General features: G+C 39.1%; 1 protein-coding gene across 3 annotated transcripts in view; it reads right to left on the bottom strand.

The window, feature by feature from the left end:
- The window catches only part of LOC140739506 (regulator of G-protein signaling 14-like), a 125963-nt gene extending 112084 nt beyond the window's left edge, over positions 1-13879 (bottom strand). For all 3 annotated transcript variants that reach the window (XM_073067866.1, XM_073067868.1, XM_073067867.1), the window contains exon 1: positions 13757-13879. In XM_073067866.1, the coding sequence (XP_072923967.1) occupies positions 13757-13795 (39 nt within the window). In that variant the 5' untranslated portion in view covers positions 13796-13879. The remainder of the gene's footprint in view (positions 1-13756) is intronic.
- Between the last annotated feature and the right edge of the window lie 2292 nt (positions 13880-16171).

Below are 16171 nucleotides of genomic sequence, written 5' to 3'. Positions count from 1 at the left end.
AAATTTGTTAACTTAGCAGCAGCAGTTCAATGCAATGCATAATATAGAAGAAAAATAATAATAATAGTAAATAAATAAGTAAATCAATTGTATATTGAACAGATTAAAAATTATGCAAAAAACAGAAATACTATATATTAAAAATGTGAGGTAGTATCCAAGGTAGGAATCGGATGGTAGAGGGGAAGAAGCTGTCCCTGAATCACTGAGTGTGTGCCTTCAGGCTTCTGTATCTCCTACCTGATGGTAACAGTGAGAAAAGGGTATGCCCTGGATTAATGGCCAGGTTGAGTGTCAATGGATCAGAAGCTGGGGTGAGAACTGATGAATCCATGCCAATGTAAATGCTTCTGATGATCTTTTTTCAATTTCCTCTACCCCACAAGTATATTGTCTGGCATCTTTTCGATATTAACGATTCTGTGCAAATGGAAATTCTTGTTTTGTTGTGCTTCTGGTTTTGTTTGTTGCTTTTTTACACAGATCCATTCTGTGTGTATGGTACTAAAGCAAATTGAGAAACAAGGTTGTGATCCCCATCGATCTCAGTAACAATAGCAACAGTAATGCTCAATAAGCTTCACATAGAAGTAACAGGGACCATAGGATGTATGAACCTTGTGAAAACTTAGGGTAACAGATCACATTGGTGATTTGTAAAGAAGTATAAGAGTTACAGGATTAAAGGAGGGTAAATTGAATAAACATTTGGTAAAACTGAAGAGATATTGGGCTAACATGGACAAATGGGACTAGCTGAGATGAGAATTGTATTCAGTATGAAGCAGTTAGGCTGAAGAGCTTATTTCTCTACTCTACAGTGTGATCACTCGAGTTGAGATGATGTTTTCTTAAGGGCTTGACTATTGGTGGGTCCACAGGAGACTGGTGCAGTGTGGGCAACAGTAAGTGTAGGCTGTGGTTGGTCTTTAGGTCTTTTCATTGTTCACTCTCTCCTTTCAAAGCTGCTGTTAGTTCTCTGTGACACAGTGGAGGTCGCTCTCATGTTGAACAGCTGCCTCTTGAACAGATTTCTTCCAAGAGTATCTATTGAGTGCAATGTCTTCCTTGTTTTTAGATGTCATATTGAATTTCTTCTAGCTAATTTTTATGTTATCTTTGAAGCATTTCCTTTGCCCACCAGGGGCTCACTAAGCTTCATTCAACTGGGAATAAAGGATCTGTTTGGGGAGATATGAGTTAGGCATCTGAATGAGATGTCCTTATGTGTCGGAACTGGCATTGCTTTTTCATGGTGGAGATGCTATTTATGGTGGCCTCCTCCAGTACGCTGGTGTTAGTGTGACTGTCCTGCCAGCTGATCCTCAATATCTTTTGTAAGGTTCTTTGGCAGGATTGTTCCAGGGCTTTCAAGTACCTACTGTAGCTGGTCCATGATTCGCTCCACACAGTTATATGGGAAGGATGACTGCTCTTTAGACCAAAAGTTTTATTTGAACCTGTAGGTTGCAGTCTTCAAAGACTCTTGTCCTTAATCTTGCATGGGCTCCACTAGCACTACTCAGGCAGTGGTTTATCTCTGAGTCAATGTCGGCTTTTGACGAGAGAATGCTGGCAAGGTGGGAAAAGTCATCTACATTTTCAAAGGAGACATCATCAACTGACATGGAGAGCTGAATAAATGACTCGTTGGCTAGTGGCTAATACAGGCCTTGCATCTTTTTTATATCCATGATGACCCAGGGCCCTATATGTCTCTCTCCCTCTCCCCCTCCCTCTCTTCCCCTTTCCATAGCCCTCCAGAGGTGTCTGGGGCAATGAATTCCACCGATTCACCATCCTCTGGTTAAAAAAAACCCTCTTCATCTCTGTTCTAAAGGGATGTTCTTGTATTCTGAGGTTGTACCCTTTGTTTGTAGATTCCCCTCTACAGGAAATATCCTTGCCACATACACTCTATCTAGACTTTTGCTCCACCCATTCTCTCCATATTTTTTATGCTGGCCATCTACCCTATTTCCTTTCCAGACCACGTGAAGGGTTTTGACCCAAGATGTCAATTGTTCCTTTTGCTCCATAGATGTTGCCTGACTGGCTAAGTTCCTGCAGCCATTTGTGTGTTGGCCCACTGTAACTTTATTCTCTCACATTGTTGCAAGATAAGGAGGAATAGCATATCATCTCCTTCCTGGTACATTGAGTGTATAGTATCGAATATAACAGATAACTAGAATTTCCTGTTGGTCCTGAACGTTATGATATATGGTCACCAAGCTGCAACATTAAGTCATCTCTCTCTCTCACTTTCAAAATTGTGGTGAAACTTCAGCAACCTGAAACATTAACTTTCAGTTGCTCCCAACCTGGGGTCCAAGCACACCTGGCATAATTGGACCGTAGAGTAAAAAAGGTTGTTAACCCCTGCCTTAATTAATCTCCCTGTAACTTATTAGAGACACAAAGTTATAGAGTTATATAACAGGGCAACAGGCCATTTGGCCCATTAGGTCCATGCTAACCAGTGTCTGCCCAGTTTTTGTTACATGCCCATCAACACATCTCTGTTTTTCCTATGAAACATCAACAACATAGGCAAGTTACAAGAGGTAGTTAACTTACCAACCAGCACATTCAAGGGTAAATCCAGCAATAAGGAGATTTAGAACAATACAGACATCCCACCTCTCCCGGAAGTTCCGGGATTCTCCCGCAAATTGATGGTGCTACCTCCCTGAAATGAGTTTTTGCAGGGTGGGATGTCTGACAAAACAGGGTAATAATCCCTAAATTAAAAATTTAAAACAACTGATCTTATTGAAAGACATAGAGTTCTTAAGGTAAATCATAAATACAAGAGATTCTGCATCCAGAGATACTGGAAATCCAGAGCAACACACAAAATGCTGGCAGAACTTGGCAGGTCAGGCAGCATCTATGGAGAGGAATAAAGAGTCGACGTTTCGAGCTGAGACTCTTCACCAGGACTTTTAAGGTGCATAATAAGAGGTGGACTTAATTTGTTTCTTCTGGATGTGGAGTCTAGAATTAGAGGCACATTCCAAAATTTGAAATTGTCTCTTTACTGTAGGTGTGAAATGGTTGAGAAGATTATGGATGCTGTTTGCTGCGTACACTCAAAACAGAGATGGTATAGTTTTTGGATATTAAGCTGCAAGTTGAAATGTAGAACAAAACATGCAGGAGATCAGATGCCAGCACATCTAACCTTCTAACTCACCACTGGACCCTCTGCTGTGCTCTGCAGGAGCAATGATCTACTGAGGAGGGGCAGAGTACATTGTGCACCAAGACTTCCAATGAACAGAGGGGAAACTAGCCCACAAAAGACTGAGTTCTGCAGTCCTACAGAAAATAAGTGTGCCAAATGCTTGAGTTAGCTTAATTTATAGTAATAAACAGTATGTTTCTAATCAATACTTTTCAGTGAATGATTTTTAAAATAGCTTACTTTTTTTTTGTAAATTCATGTTCCTAAAGCTCTCCGCTTGTTACAGTCATTTGCTAACATACCCTTGCATGGACCTCTTATACTGTGCTTACGTTTGAACTCTTGCTCACCCAGTTTACTTCATTGTGGTGCTTGCACTGTATTTGTCCATTTGACTGTATTTTCTCTTTAACTGCAGAACTATTTTCTGCCTTCTGTTTTCCTTTCTACTGCTTCAAATCACTTATGTATGGACTAATCTGTCAATATGCCTACAAACAAAAGCATTTCACTGTCACTCACTGTATGTGATTGATTATAATAAACCTTTTCCAATTTCGATAAAGGTGCTCAAAATTCTTTAACAGCAACAGTGAGTTCGTAGGTCTGAGACTTGCTTGTCGCATGTAGCTTGCTCTGCCTCATGGGAAGCCATCGTGGAAAATTATCTTCTTTAGACCATTTATGTATGTCTGATGGGCAGGCACCACGGAAAGTGAGTGTGTGTGCAAACACACACACACACACGCACACGCGCGCGCACACACACACACACACACACACACACACACACACACACACACACACACACACACACACACACACACACACACACACACACACACACACACACACACACACACACTCAAACCAAGGGTTTGATTGCTCCTTGGTTAAAACGTCGGCTTCCCTAAAATAGACTAGTTGCTAACGACGTAAGCAATGTATTTGCTTTTGAAATTTTTATAAGACCTGAAACACTCTCCTAAATATGGTTACAAAGAGGCAACCAACCTCCAGATGTTCCTTCCTTGACTCTCACCTTTCTATATTTGAGTCAAAATGTTGTGTTGCAGAAAGTTGAAAGTAAGTTGAAACCAAATATCTTAGTACAACATTAAAGGATTGGTACACTTTCAGAAGAATGGAGTTCCACATTAATGAGCATGAATAATCCCATGAGACTATTTTTAACATCAACACTCTTGCCCAACTTTCAATCCACAGCATCATCAATAAATCAGATTTAGCTATGGGATATCAGTGTTTGATCAGCTTTTTTGTTTACATATGTGGAGAAAAGGCATGATTGCCAATCATTTCCGACAAGATCTAGCCATTTTATTATGATCCCTTTTCCCCAAAAGCATCTTTAAAACAAGGTTTTTTGTTGCATCAATTGTGAAATACTTTGGATCAATTTGGTCAGAGGTAAACATAATATTTTTAAAGTTATTTGTGAGGTTATTGCTTCTCTCATATGCTGCTTACATATGAATTTTCAATTCTCACTATATTATTATTTGGAATGTTGTCAATTGTTTCAATGTGCTCTGAAGATATTGTTGCTTAAATTAAACTATATCTGATCACTGAGAAAACTTGTTACTTCAGGGATGAAGCTATTCATATTGCCCACTAACCTAAAATATTTATGACTTCCTAAACCTGAGATACACACACACACACACACACACACACACACACACACACACACACACACACACACACACACACACACACACACACACACACACACACACACACACACACACACACACACACACACTATTCATCTGCATGTGTATTTGCATACAGACACACAGAGCCACATGCTCATTTGCACAAAAACACACAAGCCCAGACCTATAATGCCTACTCACACATACATAAACATAAATATGGGCATGCATACTCACAAATATAGTGATACATATACAAACACAATCACAGATATTTAAACACACATAAATAAACACACTGGCATGGTAATACTTAAGTACACACATGAAACACAAAAGCATACATGAACACAAATCACCAAAGTCCACACTGACACACCGGAACAAAGTTTGAAATTAGTTTCCTCCTAATGTAGGCTGGAAATATGAGGTCATAACAACTCTCAGAAATTAAACCCTGAATTAGTTTGAGATATGGAAATTTCCAAAAATGCAAAAAGTAGATAATTGTGTAGGCCAGTTCTAAAAGGTCACTCATTCCCACTCACCCACATGGATTACTATGACTTTTAGAGAATGATATACTTGCCCATTGTTTTGTTGTGATGGAAATTTTCTGCATCGGGATTCCCCTCACTACTCTGACAATAGATGGTCAATTTCAACACTCAGCACAGAAAAGGAAAGGCAGCACCAAGGCGGAGTTTATTATGAGTTTTCTATTTCTTGTTTGTGATGAGATATTACACACAGCTCTACAGAAAATGATTACCTCACTGGAATTTACAACAGTTGAGCTGGGAATTGGATGCGTTTCTCTAACCTGCCAAACGCTCTTTGTTTTCAGCAACTCAGCCCACCTAGAGTATAATTAATCTTCCATGGATGGAAGAGAATGCATGAGCACTTCTCACGTCCCTCACACCATTGACTGAGAATTATCAGAGGGGGTTTACCAGATTACAGCAGGGTTGTGTGACTTCCAATAAATTACAGGGGTGGCTTTTTATTACTGCTTAACATGGTCAAATAAGTATTGGAGAGCCTGTTTCTATTGGCAGTGGAATAATGATTCAGGATTATAGATGAAAGATAATTGCCAAAGAACCAGTGGAGACCTTGGAGCTGTCATCACTTATTGGATCAATTTCCTCACTTGCAGACCCCAGTCGTTTCATTGGCAACAACATCACCACGATCTCCATTGGCACAGGTGCACCACAGGGCCGTATGCTTAGCCCCCTACTCTACTTGCTCGACACTAATGACCGTGTGGCCAAGCACCGCTCCAATGCCATATTCAAGTTTGCTCTGACAACAGCACTATCATAGGCCAAATTAAGGGCGGTGATATATCAGAGTATAGGAGGGAGATAAAAAATCTGGCTGAGTGGTGCCATCACAATAACCTCTTACTCAATATCAGCAAGACCAAGGAGCTAATTACTGACTACAGCAAAAGGAAACTGGAAGTCCATTGGGCTGGTCCTAACCAGAGGATCAAAGATGGAGAGGGTCAGCAACTTTAAATTCCTTGGTGTTGTTATTTTGGAAAACTTGTCTTGTCCCACTGCTTAAGTGCAATTATGAAGAAAGCATGCCAGAGCCTCTACTTCCTTAGGAGTTTGTGAAGATTCAGCCTGACATCCAAAACTTTGACAAACTTCTATAGATTGTAGTGGAGAGTATGTTGACTGGCTGTATCACAGCCTGGTATGGAAACACTAATGTCCTTCAACAGAAAATCCTACAAAAAGTAGTGGATAAGGCCCAATCCATCACAGCACTCGCCCACCAATGAAAACATCTACTTGAAGAGTTGTTCCAGGAAAGTAGCATCCATCATCAAAGACCACCACCACTCAAAACATGCTCTTGTCTTGCTGCTGCTGCTGCTGCCATTGGTAAGGAGGTACAGGAGCCTCAAGACTCACACCATGAGGTTCAGGAACAGTTATTACCCCTCAACCATCAGGCTCTTGAACCAAAAGAGATAACTTCACTTGCCCATCAGAGAAATGTTCCCAGAATCTGTGGACACCTTTTAAAGAACTCTTATTCTTATGTTCTCGATATTTACTGCTAATTTATTTATTATTATTTCTTTATTTTAGTATTTGCAGAGCTTGTTGTTTTTGCACACTGGTTGAACACTGAAGTTGGTACAGTATTTCATTGATCCTATTATAGTTATTATTCTATAGATTTATAGAGTATGCCCACAAGAAAATGAATCTCAAGGTTGTATCTGGTGACATATATGTACTTTAATAAATGCTTTACTTTGAATTTAGAGTGCTGAGGAGATATTGTTCACAAGATATTATGCTCAAGACTACACAACAAAAAATTTGGTGAAAAGCTGCTTTTAAAGGGAAATTGGAAATATATATGAGAGAGAAAAAAATGCTACACAGCATGAATCAAATCCAGGGGAGATCTGACAAAGTCAATGGTGAGAAGACAGTTATCCTAAGTGGGAAAATCTAGAACAGAGGAATAACCTGAATGTTTCATTTTAAACAAGATGATTAAAATAATTTTGGGGGGATTATCAACGAATAATGTGAATTTGCAGAAAACATGTGCTAAAGGTATTTTTGGCTAAAAATGAAACTGGGAATAGAACTGAAAATAGTTCTGGGCTATAGATGGAGAAGCTGGGATTATCTCCCAAAACCAGACAAGGGTATCAATAAATACAGGCTCAGTGTCAGAAAGATAAACCATCGGCTACAGTGGTAATGATTGGTGAACTGGGTAGAATTAATGGGCTGGGTAGGTTTCGCTGCTGCTTCTTCATCTGTTTTTATCAGACTAGGAAGCTGCTCGATAAAGCTCCATAAAGCCATAGAGATCTTGAAAAATTAAGTGCAGGGAAACTATTGACAATATCTAAAGGGGGAAATCACCAGAGGTCAATGCCTTTGGCATAAAGGCAAAAAGTAGTTAAGAATGCACTTTTTGCTGTCCTTTGCACACTGCACATTTCTTGCAAGAATACTTTATGCAAAATTACTTTTACTACCTCATAGCTAGACAATCAATGAAATGGAATGTGAAAAATTAATGAGGAAGGAAAACTATCAGGGATACAGAGGAAGAGCTTTTGGTGCGATAAGACCTGGTGGTTCTTTAGAAGATCTCAATTAGCTGAATTAAGGCAAACTCAAAGTCAAACTGATTGTCATTTTCACAGGTGTGATGAAGAACTTACTTGCAGCAGTATCACAGGCATGTACCATTATATAAGGTGCATTCACAAGGAAGAAAACATAACATAAACTGAACATAATTTTAACAGGAAAGAACACAATGAGAAAAAAATGTCAATTTTAATCAATTATATTTATCTGTGCTGTAATTATCAGTACATATTAAGGCACAACCTTGCAATAAGATAATATAAATAAGGCTAGAAAAGTCTATTGATATTTAAATCCATCTACTTTTATATGAGTTTCATACCTATTATACAGAAAATGTCAGTTAATCTGGCATGCTGGGACTTCAGTGATATCAGACAAATTTTGTAGACAATTGGATGTTATTCCTAATAATATTCCAACATTTTTGCTCCACCTTTTTAAAGATGGTACACTATATAATAATAAACTTTCAGTGAACCTAGTAAGTTTAAAGGGAGCATGGGAAATGGAACCAGATGAGTTTCAAGGAAGCGGAGTCAATAACGTCATGTAAGCTTAAAGGAAGTCCAGAAACCAAGGCTCCAGTGAGTAAATGGGAGTGCACGAACTGGGGCCAAGAGGTGTTAGAGGGAGGGCTGCCATAGGAGCAGCACCATGTTCAGGAAAACATGGGAATTAGTGCCCAGTGAGACAGATGCTGAACCATTGCATTTCTGAATGTTCAGAAATTGTAATGCACATTAACGCATTTAATTGCAAATTATTTTATTACAGACCTTACAATAATATTTTCATGATAATATTTTTGTATTGTAAATGTGTAGAGAAAAAAAACTTAAGTAACATTGTAATTCAGACACAGACAACGAGAAAAAGCAGCCATCAGGTTTGATTTTCCTCCTTACCCAGACTGTCTTATACATGACGTCAACCTTACATTATAATGTACTGTGTAATAGGCAAGTAGGACACTTGGTTACATCAAGCAACTATGAAAGGGTCACCAAAAGGTCTTACTGTTTGAAATAATGATAAAAATATAAAATGCTAGAAACATTCAGAAGATCAGGCAGTATTCATGAGCAAGAAACAGAGTTGATACTTCAAAGATTTTTCACTGCAAGGTCAATAATCTTTGACATAAAATATTAACCTGTAATATCTTTCACCTAAAACAAACTCCCTCCATAGATGTTATATTTTTCCACCACTTTCAAACTTCCCAATTTTAAAAATCTTCAGTCTTTGATTTTCATTTACCATAAGGACTAATGGTCATGAACCCTAATCTTGAAATCTGTGTCAACATCTCGGGATTTAATACCGTAGGAAAGCAGAGAGGACATTTTCACTGGGTATCTTGTATGCAAGGAACGGTAAAGGACTAACTGACCATATCTGGATCCCACAACAAATAATAAAACCTGAGGCTCTCATTGTTAGGGGTATTCTGGAGTTAAGTGAATAAATCTGATATTAATTCAAACAGAAACCAGACTTCTTTTCTTATTATAAATGTAAACAAGTTCAGGAAGCTTGCAGTTAGCCTCCTGTTTTATTGTAAATTGCAAACAGTAAATTGAAGTTAAAATACAGGTTGCTCCACAGACTAAAAGATTGCGCAAGCAAGAGCCAAATGTTAAGACAATGGGTTTGTATTACATCAAAGCAGGCAACATGGCTAAGTTATTTGCATCATTGTGACTGAGTGAAAGCTGGCACACCATACGAATGTTGTCACTAAGCACATCAAACATGGTCACAGGAATAGGCAATCAATAGTTTTTGTATACTTATGATATTTGTGTACCCAGAGACAGCCCTGACAACATTAATATTGGGTATCTGGGATTTCTGCTCCAAGACACTTTTAGACCATTTGTGTGAATTAGTTTGTGACAAAGGTGTATGGACATTCAGAGGTGTCTGTTACTGTAAATCTCTAATTCATAAGAAGCATTGTCAACCCAAAATATCAAAGGAAATGATGTCATTGTCACTATTGAAATTGTATTGTATCAGCTACTGTCACAATGAATGAAGGGTATAAAAATGTGATGTACGTTTGGGTTTGTGAGCCTCTACCGAGAGAGTCTCCAGAACAATGCCTGCTTGTTATGCTGAAGAAAGAATTCTATATCACCAGCTTCAGTGTTTCTCCAGTGACTTTGATCACATTGTTTACTTCAATATTTTGGGTTGACAGGGCTATCTCTATGTACAAAAATATAATAAGTACACAAAAATTATTGATTGCCTATACCTGTGACCATGTTTGATATGCTCAGTGATAACATTCGTCTGGTCAGCCACCTGGAACTCAATCCCAATGGTCAGATAATTTAGCCATCTTGCCTGGTTTGTTGCAAGTCAATTAACACAACTTCATTGTCTTAGTACTTTGCAAAAGTCTTAGGCGCATTTTAAAAAAAATTCTGTAAAGCAAAGATGCTTTCAAACATAATGAAATGGAAAGATTCTAAATTACAAAAAAATTATAAAGAGCAGTAAACAGTAAAAAAACTAAATCAAACCAATATTTGCCGTGACCACCCTTTGCCGTAAAAACTTCATGAATTATTTTAGGAACACTGTCCTGAGGTTGTTTAAGAAAATTGGCGGGTAGGTTATTCTAAACATCTTGGAGAACTTGATACAGTTCTTCTGCAGACTTTGGCTGTCACACTTGCTTCTGTCTCTCTAGGTAATCCTAGACTTGATGATGTAGAGATCAGGGCTCTGTGGAGGCTATACCATCTGTTGCAGAACTCATTCTTCTTTAAGACTTTGCCATGTGTTTGATGTCATTGTCCTGCTGCAAAATGAAGTTGGGAACCGGTCAGATACCTTACTGATGGTTTTGCATGATGGATGAGAATCTGCTTGTACTTCTCAGCATTGAGGTATCCATTAATTCTGATCAGATAACCAACTCAATTTGTAGAAATGCTGCCTCAAACCTGCAGGGAACCTCCGCTGTGCTTCACTGTTGGCTGCAGACATTCATCCATGTAGCGCTCTCCAGCTTTTCTACAGACAAACTGCCTCCTGTTTGAGCCAAAAATTTAAAATTTTGACTCATCAGTCCAGGGCACTTGCTGCCATTGTTTAGTACCCCAGACCTTGTGTTTTTGTGCGTAGGTGAGTCACTTCACTTTATTTCCACTTTGGAGGAATAGCTTTTTGGCTGCAACCCTTCCATGAAGACCACTTCTAACAAGACTTCTCTGGATTGTAGAGAGGTGTACTTGGGCTCCAGTGATTTCTCTGAGTTCAGAGGTGACAGCAGTGCCGGACTTCCTCTGATTTAAAAATTTGATGTATCTGCTGCACTCAGTTTCAGTGGCCTGTCGCTGTGTATCTGGTCTTCAACCTTGCATGTTTCCTTATGCTTCTTCAAAAGACCTTGCGCAGTACATCTTGAAACTCTTGTCTGCTGCAAAGTTTCTGCTTTTGGGAGGCCTTGCTGATACAGGATGGCCACCTTGTGTCTTGTTGCTATGCTCACTCTTGCCACGGTGTAAGAATTGAGAATTTGAAGGTTAAACTGTCACATATGCCACACCGTCACCTTTTACTTAGGTTGCCCTTCACCCAGTTTGATTTCTTCTTACCCGTTTTTGTTTCAGTTAATCAGTTTTGTTCATCTAACTCATTATGTCATTGATCATTAGCATCCTGTTTGTTATCTTTGTTTAATCATGCACTGGGTTAGATACCTACAAAGTGATGACGTTTTTATTTGAAAAGTGGTCTGCTTTTTTTTTGATGATGCTGTCACACTTTGAACTAATCTCTTCATACTAAACATTGTATCAGTAGAGGCACAGCTAAAAATTCCTTTGGCATAAAAGTGGCTTTCTTTCTTTTGATTATGTTACAGAAATTATTAATCAGATCCTGCTATTTGAACCTAGTTGAAACCCTAAATAATTCTGTTATATCATTTTTTAAACATCTCTGCTCCAACTTCTCATATCATTCTTCTTAACAGCATCTGAGAGTTAAATGTAGAGGGCAAGTTATAATATTTTTTTCTCTTCTGGTTAGATGTAAGTGCTGATTATATTAATAAGTTTAAACCAAAGAAAGGGGTATGATGTAATAATGAAAAAAAAGTAAAAAGAAAGCAAGAAAGAAGGGAAAAAAGCATACAAGAAAGAGTAATGAAATAATTTGAAAGGAAACATAGGCAAATAGCTCACAGCAAGTTCCCACAAGCAGTAGTGTGATAATGAGCAAATATTCTACTATTGGTGATACTGGTTAATAGATAAATATCATTAATGATCCTGGGGATAGATTCATTGTCTATCTTCTTCAAAGAAGTACCACCAGAGGTAGTAGGAAGAGCTCAGATATAATGCCTTCTTTGAAAGGTGACATTTCTGATAGTTTGGCATCCTTTCAGTTCCTCACTGCAGTGTCTGTTAATATTTTGTACTCAAGTCTCTAGGATGGAACATGAAACATGATTTAGGAGTAAGATGAGCTAGAATGCAGAAACTATAAACATTAAATACATTTTTTTTTACTGGTGAGGCAGTATGTATGCACTAATCTGTGACTTACAACAAGCATGCTTTTGAGATATTTCATTCAGAAGCGTCAACCACATCCTGTTTAAAGGGTTAAAGAACCACAGAGCTACATCACTCTCCGTACAGTGTTCCCTCTTAATACCCCACACTTCAGATGGGTATTGCTTGGTATATGTCACATTCCTCAGCATAATTGAGAAACAAACTCTTAAACAGAAGAACAAGAACAAAAGAACGTAATGGTCGAAAGAAACTTGCCACAAGGAATAAATGGGATAGGTATGTCTGCTCCCTCATTAGTACAGTCAACTGTTTCCACTGACTCCAGCATATGGTGCAGCTGAGCCCATCGCTGCAGCAATGAGCGGGTGTTGCAGAAGTGTTTGCCAATGTATATGCTGCAATAAGGGAATGGCACAACACTACACAATAGGAGAAAGTAGACTATGGCATTCAATTCCTACAGACTCTTATGGACATATTACACAAAAGAAAACTATTTCACACAATGCACAGATGACTAATAAGCACGTCAGACTCAGCTGGTCATAGCTTAAAATGGTCTTTGGACAGTTTTATTAACAAACGGCGAAGAATTTGATTAATGTGATTTGAAGGTTAAAATTGCACCTGACTCTTTCTAGGTAGTCAAAGATCCCCAAGGAATGCGGGGCCAAACACCTTCCCAGCTTTGAGCAGGAAGACAAAAAAGGAAGCCCCACACATTTACCAGGTTAGTCCTGTATACTTACACTCACTTAGCACCCCGACAATTCAACACAAAAAAACATTGTTTTTCAAGAGCAATTTTCCCCCTATTAATAGAAGAAATCTACCGACATGAAATTATGTTGGATATTGATGTCACACTGCAAGATTGGATCCCATAGTAAAGCGAATGTGACCTTACCAACTGACCCCTCCCAAAATTAAAATTGTACAATTATAAAAAGCTTTGCAATAAAAACAAATGCATTTTCATTTCAGTAAATTTATCATTGACTCAATTCAGCATCCCATTTAACACAATCATAATAAAGTTACAATTAAGTAGGTTTAACTGTAACGTAGATTAAGCACAGCGAGAGGCACAATCGTTCTGTTGAAAAATGTGCACAAGAGAATGTAGAGCTTAGCAAATACACACACGTTAAAAACAAACACACTCCAAGTCATGGGTCAAGAGTCACTCACCATCCTCCCATTGATGGCAAGTTTTGTTTTTCCTGCCATGCCTTTTATCTAAAACATTGGATATTTTCAACAGAGACTTGCTGGAAGAAAGAGGCAGCTTTACGACTGGTATTGTTCTCGAGCTAGTACTCTGAGAACTGCAGTCAGTCTTCCTCAGGAAAGACTGTCATAGCAACAGACCACAGAAGGAAGTCAAAATCTCACCCAACTGAGTCACAAGAACTTCACTCTGAGAAGACCGGTGCTTGAGCTACTTCTGCCATGCAACCTGAATAATATAGTTAAAATCTCTTGTTGGTCATTTGAAGCTCATGATTTTGAAACGGAGTGACAACGGCAAAAGTGCAAAGGAAACTTGGATTTAGTAGAATCGTATGGTCCATGTGGTTTACCTAAATTATCTCCAAACCCTGCCCAAGGTCACCAGATCCATTTCCTTTGCACAGGGAGGGGAATCACAAGGCTTACAGTGCATTGAGTGGGGGAATGTGTTTAGGAGGTGATCAAAAAGAGAGGGAGTGCATGTGCAAAGTAAGAAGAGTGGGAGGAAAAGACAAAGCAAATTGTACCCTTCTGACCCTCAAAAAGATGCAAAATTAAGGCATCTCACTATTCTACAATTTGTTGTTCCTTATGGAAATTGGCACTTCCTGGGATTTGATCTGCTGGGAAACCATTGACACAACCCTGAAAAGGCATCTGATTGGAATTGCAATGGGTTGACAGAGATAACTGATCATGCACTGATTGCCCTGCTAACCTACCCAAAAATGGGTGCTAGCAAGCAGTCTCATTTTAGTCATCTCCCCACCCATTGTCTAACAGGTGAGATTGAAACAGAAGCTTCAAGATCTACCTTTGGACATTTGTGCCTATAAATTGGGCTTTACACATTGTCAGCATGCTAAAGTAACTGTGTGCACCACAAATCTGTTTTGCCATGAAAGAACAAAATTAAGTGAAACATCTTCAGAAAAGCATTATGGTGAAAAACTGTATGCAGTTAAACAAAGCAAAAGCTGTTTAGCAGATCAGCACATACTTTCCAGCATGCTGATCCCACAAGGGTATCACTTAGAACCATAGAACATTACAGCACAGAAACAGGCCTTTTGCTCCTTCTTGGCTGTGCCGAACCATTTTTCTGCCTAGTCCCACTGACCTGCACCTGGACCATATCCCTCCATACACCCCTCATCCATGTACCTGTCCAAGTTTTTCTTAAATGTTAAAAGTGAGCCCGCATTTACCACTTCATCTAGCAGCTCATTCCACACTCCCACCACTCTCTGTGTGAAGAAGCCCCCCCCAATGTTCCCTTTAAACTTTTCCCCCTTCACCCTTAACCCATGTCCTCTGTTTTTTTTCTCCCTTAGCCTCAGTGGAAAAAGCCTGCTTGCATTCACTCTATCTATACCCATCATAATTTTATATACCTCTATCAAATCTCCTCTCATTCTTCTACACTCCAGGGAATAACGTCCTAACCCATTCAACCTTTCTCTGTAACTCAGTTTCTCAAGTCCCAGCAACATCCTTGTAAACCTTCTCTCTACTCTCTCAACCTTACTAATATCCTTTCTGTAATTCGGTGACCAAAACTGCACACAATACTCCAAATTCAGCCTCACCAATGCCTTATACAAACTCACCATAACATTTCAACTCTCATACTCAATACTTTGATTTATAAAGGCCAATGTACCAAAAGCTCTCTTTACTACCCTATCTACCTGTGACACCACTTCTAGGGAATTTTGTATCTGTATTCCTAGATCCCTCTGTTCTACTGCACTCCTCAGTGTCCTACATTTATCTTGTATGTTCTACCGTGGTTTTTCCTTCCAAAGTGTAATACCTTACACATGTCTGTATTAAACTCTATCTGCCATATTCCCAGCTGGTCCAAATCCCTCTGCAAGCTTTGAAAACCTTCCTCAGTGTCCACTACACCTCCAATCTTTGTATCATCAGCAAATTTGCTGATCCAATTTACCACATTATCATCCAGATCATTGATATAGATGCCAAATAACAATTGACCCAGCACTGATCCCTGTGGCACACTACTAGTCACAGGCCTCCACTCAGAGTAGCAACCCTCCACTACCACTCTCTGGCTTCTCCCATTGAGCTAATGTCTAATCCAATTTACTACTTCACCATGTATACCTAGTGACTGAATCTTCCTAACTAAGCTCCCATGCAGGACCTTGTCAAAGGCCTTACTCAAGTCAAGGTGAACACCTCAGCAGGTACAAGTAGCTATTAAAACAAAACTAATGTTGACAACAGGCAGCAGGCCCAGTTTTTCTCCAAGCCTTGCCTCCTGTCAAAGGCTATGCAGATAATCTAGGAGCATGGATTCATCTGCAAGTCAGGTGTGATTAGTCCTGCAGACACTTTACTAATACC

The sequence above is a fragment of the Hemitrygon akajei genome, chromosome 15 (assembly GCF_048418815.1).
Source record: "Hemitrygon akajei chromosome 15, sHemAka1.3, whole genome shotgun sequence".
In the NCBI taxonomy this organism is placed as follows: domain Eukaryota; kingdom Metazoa; phylum Chordata; class Chondrichthyes; order Myliobatiformes; family Dasyatidae; genus Hemitrygon; species Hemitrygon akajei.
This window is presented reverse-complemented; position numbering and strand designations above follow the sequence as displayed.